Source organism: Mus pahari, chromosome 1 (assembly GCF_900095145.1).
Source record: "Mus pahari chromosome 1, PAHARI_EIJ_v1.1, whole genome shotgun sequence".
Classification (NCBI taxonomy): domain Eukaryota; kingdom Metazoa; phylum Chordata; class Mammalia; order Rodentia; family Muridae; genus Mus; species Mus pahari.
The window spans coordinates 19424476-19436986 of NC_034590.1; the positions used below are offsets into that span (position 1 = coordinate 19424476).

Sequence of the window (12511 nt, forward strand, 5' to 3'; positions counted from 1 at the left end):
GGTGTCTCCTCGGGAAGTCAGAACTTGCACCCACAGCTGAGTCCATTGCTCCTAAGCTTCCCCAAGACAGCACAGGACCCATGCATTCTACTCAAAGGGCAGAGTCAGCAGGTCACGGTGGTGCGCATGCTCTGTCAGGACAGAGTCTGGGTATCAGAGCAGATGCTCTCTGTATGCAACCCTCCTCTGCCTTCTGTCACCTCATGATGGAACTTCCTAGATTAGGGGACCTACATCCACAGCACTGTCCCTTGCCTGCACGCAGTGTGCTCCCTGGGGACATTGTCAATGTTGTAGGACATTAGGTGGCTCTACTAGGGAAATGTGCTGTGGGGTCTGTGGTAGGAGCTGGAAAGAAAGGAAGTGGTTACCCTGTGGTAAACAGCTCCCAGGGCTGGAGCTGGCAGGCCCTGATATGTGGTGACACTGCCCTGCCTCTGAGGTACGCTTCCCACCTGGGTGAGGGGCAGCACTGTGGGCAGAAAAACAAAGATGCTCTAATGGCTCTCCTGAGTTACTTGGAGAAGCCAGAGGGGACCAGAGATGATCTTCCAGTTCATGCTCTCAGGCTGCTCTGAGCACAGCCTCAGGCCAGGAGTGCTTTCAATGCCTCTGTCCTCTCACAGGCATGGGCGGAGTCTTTAGAGTCCTGTCCCCGTGGTCTTTCCCATGCAGGGTCTTGGGACATGTGGCGAGCCTACTCTGACATGAAGGAAGCTAACTGGAAAGAATCTGACAAATACTTCCATGCTCGGGGGAACTATGATGCTGCCCAAAGGGGTCCCGGGGGAGTCTGGGCTGCTGAGAAAATCAGGTAACACAGAAGGCTGGGTAGCAGGGCTTGACTCTTCTGGGGAAAGCAGTGGCAGGTGAGCTGTGGGGAAGATCCTGCCACTCGGAGGTCCCTTGTCCTCTTGCTCACAAGGCTAGTGTGGCTATCCATGCCCAGTGTCTGCCCTGGGCTGTGTGCAGAGCCAGCACACAGCCATGCTCTGTGAGCCTGCTCCCAAATGTAGACAGGGAGGGACTTTCAGCCCCGTGTTTCTGGCTGTGTTTATCTAGTGTGAGGGCACCAGCCTGGGCTGCCCACCGTCTCAGCTTCTCCTTCCTGGTCCTTTCTGGTTCCTCCTGAAGCCAGCCCATGCAAAGGGGAGAACTGGGAGGATGGACTGTGTCCACACAGCTTGGTGACTGACNGATCTCCTGTGTGTCTGCTTCTCCTAGTGATGCTCGAGAGGGCATTCAGTCATTCTTCGGCAGAGGACACGAGGATACCATGGCTGACCAGGAAGCCAACAGACATGGCCGCAGTGGCAAGGACCCCAATCACTACAGACCTGCTGGCCTGCCTGACAAATACTGATCGTCCTCCTATTAGCTCAGGAGGCTGTGCTGGGGGCCTGAGGGCGGGGGCTGGGCTTCTTCCTACCTAGGAACCCTGAAGATGCTCTCTGGGAAAACATAGGATACCTCTCATGTGTGTATCACACAGGGGTTTCAGAACTGTGCTACTCTCGCAGTAGTAACCACTCGATGAGGAGAGGGTAATAAACAAGTACTTGGAAGTGGATCTGAGCTGTGTATCTGTCATTGAAGGAAGCTTCTGGGAAAACTCGGGGCAGACACCTCTCTTCTAGACTCTGACATGAGTTGCTCTAGCCTCTTTCTGGTGCCCTGTGCCTGTGCGTGTTTGTTGTGATTCCTGGGCCTTTCCGTGTCCAGTCCCCCACTCCCTGTCATGCGCGTGCACTTTCCTGTTCCTGTGCCCCAGCCTTAGTTCTCAGAGGTGCTGCCTCCAGGGACCAGGGCCCCACCCATGGGAGCCCTCATACCTGGGTGCGCTGCAGCTGTCCGTGTGATCCTGCTCCTTCCTCTACAACACTCAACCCCAAGGCCACACACCTCCTCCACCCTAAGAAATCCTGAGGAGAGCTTTCCTCTTGTTTTAGGATTGTTGTCGCTGTGAGGAAACACCAGGACTGAACCATCTTGGAGAGCAAAGGGTTTATTTGACTCCTACATGTCTGCTCAGTATTGCAGAAAGTTAGGGCGGGACCTCACAGGTCAGGAAGCTGGAAGTTGGAGCTGATGCAGAGGTCTTAAAAGAAAGAGTGCTGCTTACTGGCTTTGTCTTCGTGGCCTACTCAGCCTGCTTTGCAATAGAACCCAGGACCAGCAGCCCAGGGGTGGTACTACCCACCATAGGCTGGAGCCTCCCCCAATAATCAGTTATGAAGGAAATGTAGATGATGCACCTATCCCTGCGTTCCTTGATGTTCCAGGATGGGAGGGTACTGAAGAGGGTGCTCTACCCTCTCAGAGGAGAAAGGGAGGGAGGATTGGGCAAAGAGGCCGTGCTGTGGGGGTCCAGAAGAAGGGGCAGCGACCGGGATAGAAAGTGAATAAGTAAATTAATTAAAAGAGAGGGAAACCCTTCCCTACCGCCTGGCTACATCAGGGTCTTACAGAGGAAGTTTCTTAGTTGAGGTTCCCCCTCTTAGCCAATGATCTTGAGTCAAGCTGACACAGTACCAGCAAGCACAGGTCTGTTTGACTTGCACTGAGTCCAGAGAAATATCCCAGAGCAAACTGTGTCAGGAGATAAAGACAACAGCTCAGAATCCCAAATTCTGAGATTACCCGCATGTGCCACCACACCAGGTGGATTTTAAATGTTTTTTCAAGTGTATGCTCGCTTGTTTCATGTGGATTTGCCACAAGCTAGTCATCCGAAACGATGGAGCCTTGATTGAGAACTTGCCTCCTTAAGATCTGGGATTAGAGCATTTTCTTTTCTTTTTTTCCTCCCGGAGCTGAGGACTGAACGCAGGGCCTTATACTTCCTTGTACTCGGTGGTAGGCAGTGCTCTACCATGGAGCTAAGTCCCCAGCCCCTTGGAGCATTTTCTGAGTTCATGATTGAGGAGTGTCGGGAAGGTGACTGCGGGTGGTGCCAACCCTAGGCTGGTGGTCCCAGGTTCTATAAGAAAGCTGTTGAGCCAGCAATGAGGAGTAAGGCAGTAAGTAGGCAGTAGCCCTCCAGGGCCTCTGCATCCAGCTTCCCACCCTGTTTCAGGTCCTGTCCTGAGTCAGGACAGGCCCTAACTGCCTTCCGGGAAAGATGTGGTGTGGAAGTGGAAGTCAAACACCCCCTTTTCTGCCCAGCTTGCTTTTGTCATGGGGTTTCATCCCAGAAATCATCGCCCTAGCTAAGGCATGTGGCGCTTCCCACTGGCACGTGTGCGGAGACTGTCTGTTGTGCCCCTTTGCTTCTCGGTCGCTGTAATAAGCACTAAGACTAGTAGCGGGGAAAGCGTCACTAGGCTTCTAAGTTACAGCCTATCTTCAAAGGAAGCCTGTGGCAGCCACTGCGACAGAGAACACAGAGGAACATGCTTCCTAGCGCTCCCTCGTGTACAGGTGACCAAGCCAGCCAGCATGGCCATCTTAGGTGACTCAGCACAGTCTCTCTCACACTGCAGCATGCCTCCTCCTGCTAGCTCTGCCCTTGCCCCTGGGCACTGGGACTACAGGCAGCTACCACACCTGCCCAGCTTTTCTGTGGGCTCTGGGGATCCTAACTGTCTCCATGCTGCTCAGACGAGCACTACCCACTCAGCCACCTTCCCCTCCGAAATGGACTGACATTAAATCTTCTATGTATAAAATCTTGGAAGGCTGGAGTCTGCCTCACAGCTATTCCCTTGTGTGTCCTTTGGTTTCTTCTCCTTCATGAAAAATCTACAAGTTACTTGTCCCACTGACTCTGCCTCAGCAAACTGACCATGGCGCTTCCGCTCAGCAGGACAATCTCCTGAGGCCACACTCCCCTCAAGGCCAGTGGTTTGTGCTTGCTCTCAGAAGCCATCCTGTCACCTCTGTCTCCTCTCCTCCATTTGCTGCGTCCCCAATTCCTTTGTCTCCTCTCTGAGACAGTTTATTCCCTGTCTCCCACTGAGACTTCTCCCTGGGACTGCAGACATTCTGTTGGGTCTGACATGCTCTGTGTTCAGATTTCCTCATTCATTCATTCATTCATTCATTCATTCATTCATTCGTTCATTCATTCGTTCGTTCGTTTGCTCCTTAGTTGTTTTTCTCTAGATAGGGTCTCACTATGTAGCCCTGGCTGTCTTGGAATTCACTATGTAATGCCTTGAACTTTCAGATTGCCTGCTTCTGCCTCTTTGGTTCTGCAATTCAAGGCATGCACAATTCCTGGTTCCTTTTCTCATTTGTCATTCTTCTGTAAATGTGACTTCATCACCAATCTCTTCGTCTTGGGAGTCCTCCCCAGTCCCACTTCCCGGGTGAAAAGCAGTTATCCATGGAGTCCTGGCCTGTGATCCTGCTTGTTTCCCAGCAGAGGGCGCGGTAAGGACAGGACAGAATGAGACTGACTTTGTCCACGTGGCTTCTTTTTGGATGGTGTTGCTGAGACACCCCAGAATCCCTCATCCTCAATTTTTAGGCGTACCAGAATCCAAGTCTGCTCCACAGAGTCAGTGGTAGTCCAGCTAGATACCGAAGGGATTCAGAATTACCTGTCTTACCTGTCCATGGCTTGTGCAGACTGCCTCAGCAGGGCAGAGCGCCCTGTGCAGAAGCTGCTGGAACCCTAGCTGAGCTGACCGCACTGGGTTTAGCTGATGCTCAGGCTCCAAACCCTTGACTGACACCTCAGTTTGTTGCCTTTGTCTCATGACCCCTAATGGGCTTTCCCTTCTCACCAGTGGCCTACATCACATGCTTGGACCCCTCATCCTTCTGAGGTATGCCCCAACTCATTCCTGCTCCGTCTGCCCTGCAGCTGCTCATCTCTTGGTCTGGGACTCCTCCCAGCATAAAGTCCCGTCTGCTTTCTACCACCTGTCCTCTCACTGATAGAAGGGTTTTCCAGAGCTCTTTAACTTTCCACCTCTGACAACCCAGGTCTCATGCCCACCCATCAGCCTCTTACCCTGTTGTATTGCCTGAGACCTGTGCACTTAAGTTTGTGGCTATTTCCACAGCGATGTTCAGATCGCAAGGCTCCCACCTAATACACCAGTCATGTCACCCCCTTCTCAGCTCCCGGGCCTTGCCCCTCGGCTGCCACTTCCCTTAGTCATTGGGAAGCTGAACCCACAGGGTCCTGGCAAGTGATGAAGATCAGAAGCCTCAGGGTCACCTTGGATCCTGCCAGATAAACAAAAACTCAGGCTCCCCACCAGACCTGCTGTGTCACTTAGGATCACCTAATTTGTGGGTACCATGAAAACCAGAAATGTGGGTGCCCTAGTATAGAAAGTATTTAGAATTTCAAGACTGAGCAAACAGATCGATAAGCCAAGAGCAGTTGCCTTTCCCAAGCAAGACTCTGTTCTTACGGGTGCACATGGGGCTTCCTGGGGCACAGAGGAGGTCCATTGAGCCCCAAGGCGTCCCCAAACTCCTTCTGAGGAACTCCACAAAGCCTTACCCATCTGTGAAACGGGACAGTTCACTAAGAAAAGTCACCACATCCGCGGGGTTGGAAATACTGCAGACTCAGGCTTGGCTGCCCAGTGGGTAGCAGAATGCCGGCACTTGGTGCATTTAAGATTGTTTTTGAGAAAGAATCTTACAATGTAGCCCAGGCTGGCATGGAATTCATGGTGATATCCTTGCGCTATGCTCCTAAGAGGCTTGTGCCACCAAACCCTTCCAATATGAATATTTAGATGGCAATAAGCAGAGTCACTTGCATGGAAGGTTTCGACTGGGCAAGTCCTATGGAGTAAAAACATGGTGGTGCTGAACTCCTTCAAAGAACAAGCAAACAGGCCTTTTGTATTTCCTTACTAGGATATCCTAGGTGAAGCCTGGATTTACCTGTGACCTTGATGTAAAAGAGAGCTTTCAGTCTTCTGGTCCTTGTCATAGAGAACCTAGGACAGCATCCGGACAGTGTGAGCTGGTGACTTACAAGGTAAAGGACTTGTTAGAGTTGAATAGGAGTCTACCCAGGGATGTCAACATGCATAGAACACACAAGCCCTAGGGGACCCCACTGAGGGACCAGTGCTGGCGTGATTGGACCATGATTCAAGCTGTGTATCTCCTATAACATCTCCAAGGCGATCATTGCTCAGGTCCTGGGTTTACAATAAATTAACCCAGTGATAGGAAGAACACTGGCTGCTCTTCCAGGGAACCTGGGTTCAATTTCCAGTACCAACATTGTGGCTCAAAGCTTCCTGTACCTCTAGTTCCAGGATATCCAAAGGTTCCTTTGCACCCCATACACCTGGTAGCACAGATGCATATGCATATAAATTACTCATCCACATATTTTTAAAAATATGTATCTTACAAGGAAAAAAAGAACACCTACAGGGCAGTGGTAGTGCATGCCTTTCTTCCCAGCACTCCCAGGTAGAGGTGGGTGGGTCTCTCTGAGCCCAAGACTAGCCTGCTCCACAGAGAAAGCACCACGACAGCCAGAGCTATACAGAGCAACCGTGTCTCCATAAACCAACCCCTGAAACAACGCTCTATCTGAACTGAGGAATGACACAGGGTGTAACCAGGTGGAAGTTGATTAAATAAGCCCCAGTGTACAGGATCCAAGTCAGGACAGCGTCCGGGCTGCTGGGGTGACAGTCCTGTTGCTAGGCTGAGACCAAAGCTGCTTGCTTACCTATTCATGTGCTGAGACTGTCTGCTGGCAGAAAGGGTGGCCTTCAAGAGGCCCTGCACTGCCCAGCAGGCGGGCTAGGCAGGAAGTAGTGGTAGCAAAAGGGGCAATGTCCAATGGGAAACAGCACTGACAGATGATCAGAGGGTTTAACTAATCTCATTAAAAGTGAGGCTAGGGGAAAGGAGGAGGGAACAGGGACAAGGCTTTACACAATGATAAACAGGTGCAGGAAATTACTCACTTGAGGGTTCCACTTCCCCTTCCCTCCAGTTCCCTCCAGTTCCCTAAACACATTTTCTATTGGTATGGTGACTGCCACGGGAGACAGATATATTCTGAATCCTAACAGCAGCTTGCACGACCCATCTACCTGTTCTGCATGTTAGTGTCAGCCCTTATCCAGGACAGGTGGCTCCACACTGTTGCAAGGTGCCAGTCCTATAGCAGAGCTATCTACCTCTTAACCCACAAAATCAAAAACTTAAAAAAACAGAGGTCATTGGGGGTGGGGTGGGGTGGGGAGAGATATCCAGACCCGAGCAGTTGGCCTCATTAGCAGTCTCCTGGCAGCTCTCTCACTCGGTCATGGTCAGAGTTCATATCTGGACACAAGATGACATTGAGGCAACCACCCAGCAAGTGTGCCTGGAACTTCTTAGCAAACGGCAGCTATATTTGAAAACACTGCCTCAAGCTCAGATGGCTCAGATGGGGATGTTTGACTGAAGAGGGTTTTCCTTTCTCTTTGCCTTGGAAGATAAAGTCAGTGGGTATGGGCTAGGAATACTGTTTGGGAAATGAACATTGTGGTCACTTGCCCTCGGAGGGGATATGATGACATGATGGCAGCCATGCCAGTTCCCGGTGTCTGCTTGTCTTGAGGTGTGCTGCAGGCCATCTTTTAGCCACTGCCTAGTGCCTGAGCTGAAAGCAAAGGAGCGTTCTCTGCTGTTTCCCGGTCCCGTCTCCCGGTCAGCACACACATCCCAGTGCGGCGGGGGAAGGACTGCCACAGTCCACAAAACTGGAAACTGCCCTGTGAAGCCTTCGGTCTACTGGGCCAAAGCATACCCAAGGTCGTGTGTAACTACGGCAGAGTGTGTGGCTTCTCAGAAAAGAAACAGGCCACTCATTCAGTGTATCTAACACTACTCCACACTGGATTTGCCTAATATCTCCTAATCGCTCCAAAATAAATCTCATGTCCATGTTCTGTTTAAAGAAAAATTTCATCATTTATTACCAACATAATAGGCTACATAAAGCTTCATAAATTACAATCTAGTTACATGGCTTGGCTAATACAATCATTTGTTATAATTTATGTTAGTGTGTGGCTTTCTCTTACTATGGCTTTTTAAAATAGATGTTTAAAATGTGTGTGATGGCACACACCCTTAATCCTAACATTCAGGAGGCAGAGGCAAGTAGATATTTAAAGTCCAGACAGTCTGGTATACCTACATGTTCCAGGCTAGCAAGGGTTATAAATTAAGACCCTGTTTCCACAAAAAAAGAAAGGAATGAAGGAAAAAGTGCATAACTCAATAAAAAAATAAATAAAAGAGAAGGCATGAGCATTTGGGTCACCCGCTCTTTAAAAATTACAGATAATATATTTCCAGGGATTAGTCAGTATATAGGCTTAGATTAGAAAATATCAAATACATACTGGAAAAATACTTTAAACTGAGCTCAACTCAGATATGGGCAGTCTTATTTAAAACTCTAGTTTGGATCTTCAGTATTTATTACAAATGCCAACAAGAATGATGTCATTGTTCCAGATCCTAACTCAGTAGGAGAAAGTACTGACCTCCAGTTTAGAACATTGCTATCTGTCTTCCTGTACCAAAGCCTCTGCCTGCTACAGATCTGCATCAGCAGAAACCAATTCCCTGATTCACTGTGTACACAAAGAATCCCACCCAGCAGGGAGCACCCCCATGCTGCTTCCAGTGAAGGACAACACACTGCTTCCTTGAGAAACTCTGAGGTCACAGTGCCACATAAGCCAAGGGTCAGGTGGTGATGAGGCATCAGCAGCTGCAGCAGCACTGCACGGTCTGTGCATGGCACGGTTTGCAGTGTCCTCTTCCCTTCTGTGCCAAAGCCCTCTGGAGGGTCTAGAGCAGGATTCCACTTGGTCAAAGTAGATCTCCCACTAGGCCTGCTGTGACCAGAGGAACCGGTCACACTTCTCAAGCATGCCTTGTATCAGAGCTCTGAAATCCCACAGAAAGAAACAAATTCAGTTGTCCTCATTCGTTCTTAATAGCAAATTTAAAACTCTGTACACTTAAGAGGATTCAAAACACTGGTTCTGTGATCAAACGACACAGGCTGAAGACAGCAGAATGGGTGGGGCATCATGACTAGGGGAATTAGAATGCTTGCCACGCACAGATGAGGCCTCAGGTTCAATGCCCAGGGTTGGGGGAAAAAAAGAAGGGATCAACAGAATGAACCAGCAACCTGGAATGGAAGAAAATATACGCAAATCCTACCTGGTAACAGGTACTTATATTTCAAATGTGGTGGAATTCCACAACTAAATTATCAACCTGATTCTAAAATGGGCAGTGAACTCAGTTATTTCTCCAAAGATGATATCAAAACCAGTAAGCACAAATGTTCATTCAGCATCAATAGTCATTAGGAAAATGTAAACCGGTTAAGCAACTCTAATGCAAAATTCTAAAACTTTTAAACTTGAGTAACTATTCCAAGTCCAGAAGATTAAGAAGGCTGAGATACTTCTGTTCTCAGATGTATCAGACCACCACGCTATCCTGTTACCAGTGTATCTAGATGAGGCATCCGGGACGCTCAAACTCAACAGAAGCAGGATGGAGGGAGCCAGGGTATGGGACGCCAGGCCTGTTTCATAGCTATGGCGTCCCAGTTCACAGAAGAGAACACAGTGGAGACCAGCTGCATAGCAGCGTGCATGCACTAAACGACTAAATGCTCCAGACAGTACTTTCCCATGGATTTGCTTTCCTTTTCTTTCCTTTTTTTACAAGACAGTAATTACTGATATACAGCCAGGCTGTCTCAGTGTCCCCAGGGCTGAGATTACAGGTGTGCACCAGCATGCTTGGCTTGCTTTTGTTGTTTCCACCATATCTATTTTACCACAAATAAAAGAAAAACTTGACTAAAATATTTGTGTGTGCATGTGTGTACATATATACATAAATAGTTTGCTTTGTTTATTAACTGGATATTGAGCCCAAGGCTTCATGCATGATAAGTGTTCTGCCACTAAGCTACATCCCCAGCCTTTTTTCACTTTTTGAGACAGGATTTCACTAAATCACCCTGCGTGTCTTTGAACTCGAGGTTCTCCTGCTCTGGCCTTCTAGGGAGCTCACAGGCCTGAGCTATCAGTTCTGGCAATGTCAAAATCATTCAAAGAACCGAGGACGCATAGCACTGGGGCCCTCACACTAACTAACCTGAAGAGTAATCTTGGTCATAATTATGAGTAAACTGTACTTTGGCCTCCTCTTTTACACCATGGTCAGCAGACGCACCTCAGTCTCCTCATGGGCTGGGGAGGGACCAGACTACATGACCTCTGCACTCCCATCTATCTACCTCGGCGAGACTGTGAGAGTCTGGGTGCCCCAGCATCACAGAGAGGGCGTGACAGGCTGGCATTACCTCTGCCTCCGCTCAGCAATCCTCAGGATGTCACAGGTTCTGGTGACCTTTTCTGACAACTCAAGAGACAGACCACACTCCTGCAGCAGCGACCAGGCCCGATCTGGGCCCATGGCCTTTGCTAAGAGGAGGGCCACATTCTCCACATTGATGGGGGCAGGCCCATCACTGAGGCTCCCATTTTGTGACTCCTGAGGAGCTGGCCTTGTGCTCTTGGTCTGTAGTAGATGTAGGAGAAGCTTCCATTCCTCCAAGGTCTCAGGGATCCACCCTGCACACAGAGACAACAGTGGGGTTGGCCACAAAGCACACAGCGCCATACACGAAGCCTCAGAACTAACTTCAGAGTCTCTTCACCTCAGCACAAACCTCTCCAACACACAGAATGAAAACTTATCCTCAAACTTCCTACAATTTCAATGAGGAGTAAAAGAGACACAACCCCCACAATCAGGTTAGTAAAGGCCTTAAATACATAAACAAATCACTTCTTACAAACCATGTTAAGTATACTAAGGGAAAGAATGATGAACTATAGGACTGTGGACATCGCTCAGAGCATCTGAGAAAGGTTCTGTGAGGAAGCAACAAGTGAGCAAGCGCTAAGCCAGGCTCCTAGCCAGGAGGGTGCCTACTTTTGTCTTCGTGGCGGCCAACCTCGGAGTAGGGGCAGGCAGGGAATGGAGAGGGTTGTACTTATGACACAGGAGACACAGAAGGTAATGGGACACTGCAAAGAACCAGCTGAGTTAGGCGGATGTTCAAAAGCCTACAGTCAGCCAGCAGTGGTGGCAGACGCCCTTAATCTCCGCACTCAGCAGGCAGGTGGATCTCTGAGTTCGAGGCTGGCCTAGTTACTGAACAAATTCCAGGACAGCCAGGGCTGTTACACAGTGAAACCCTGTCTCGAAAAACAAAAAAAACAAACATAACAAAACAGCCTATGTTACATACGGCAGCGCGCGCAGTGAGGATGACAGGTCGGGTCAGGCCACGGCACTGGCTGACAGTATGAACTGTGTATAGGTTCAGTGCAAGGGCCTTCAGGGCAGGAGCCACACTGCTCAACTGTTTTTAAGATTTACTTTACAGTTGTGTGTGTGTGTACGTGCTCACAGGCATGCATGCATACAAGATGTACACACATGCATTTCTGTGAGAACATGTGCATGGTGTCCAGAGAAGCCAGAAAAGGGAGTCAAGTGTCCCTGGAGCTGGAGTTGTGGGTAAGTATGATCCACCCAACATGGGTCATGGGAACCAAACTCTGGTCTTCTTCATGAACATCAAGTGCCCTTTCCTGCTGGGCCATCTTGCCCATCCTTTTTTTTATTAGTCTGCCTGTTTGTTTAAGAATCATTCTGGCAGCTGAAACAAAAAGTGTTTTAAAGTGGGCAAGAATGAAAGCCAGTTGCGCAGGCATGAGAGTGTCAATCCCAAGAGTCTGTTGTCTCATTTACAACAGTGTACGGAAAACATGGCATATAATGCTTAAAACAGTAAGCAGTTGCTAAATAGGAAAGATGCCAGAATATGCCAAAGAGTAGGTAAAGCCCCCACAATTTTAATGGCTATCACCATTTTGTAGACAACCACTGAAAGGTTCAGAGCTGCTTACTGAAAGTGAGGAGAGGCTTGCGAACAGCGCAGAGGAGTGAGCAGGGGGTTTACATACCATTGTCCCCTTCCATCAGGCTTATGTCATTCAGATACACAATGTTGGTGAAGGCCTCCCTCCTCCTCTCCAGCTCCAGACAGAGGGTAAGATATCCAGGCCAGAAACTTAAAGAGACAGAAGTTGATAAGAGGAGGAAGGACAATGAGTGTCTGTGAACCACACTGCCCATATTAGCGACACGTGCTCATTAAAGCTTAAGGTAAAAAAAGTCAATAAAAATTAAAACACAGGCCGGGCCTGGTGGCGCAGGCCTTTAATCCCAGCACTCGGGAGGCAGAGGCAGGCGGATTTCTTAGTTCGAGGCCAGCCTGGTCTACCAAGTGAGTTCCAGGACAGCCAGAGCTATACAGAGAAACCCTGTCTCGAAAAACCAAAAAAAAAAAAAAAAATTAAAAATTAAAACACAGGCTTCATTTGTTGATTTGAGATAAGTCCTTTTAAAAAAAAGTTTTATTTATTAAAATAACTTTAATTTTTTTCTATGTATGGCATTTTGCGTACAT

General features: G+C 48.9%; 2 protein-coding genes across 2 annotated transcripts in view; one reads left to right on the forward strand and one right to left on the reverse strand.

Moving 5' to 3' along the window:
- The window catches only part of LOC110335213 (serum amyloid A-5 protein-like), a 2786-nt gene extending 1222 nt beyond the window's left edge, over positions 1-1564 (forward strand). Inside the window, exons 2-3 of the mRNA XM_021217279.2 lie at positions 627-814; positions 1225-1564. Coding sequence (XP_021072938.1) covers positions 627-814; positions 1225-1363 — 327 coding nt within the window. The 3' untranslated portion in view covers positions 1364-1564. The remainder of the gene's footprint in view (positions 1-626; positions 815-1224) is intronic.
- Positions 1565-7876: 6312 nt separating this feature from the next.
- The window catches only part of Hps5 (HPS5 biogenesis of lysosomal organelles complex 2 subunit 2), a 36234-nt gene continuing 31599 nt past the window's right edge, over positions 7877-12511 (reverse strand). The window contains exons 21-23 of the mRNA XM_021192934.2: positions 12006-12112; positions 10331-10601; positions 7877-8886 (exon numbers count right to left, since the gene is read on the reverse strand). Coding sequence (XP_021048593.1) covers positions 8826-8886; positions 10331-10601; positions 12006-12112 — 439 coding nt within the window. The 3' untranslated portion in view covers positions 7877-8825. The remainder of the gene's footprint in view (positions 8887-10330; positions 10602-12005; positions 12113-12511) is intronic.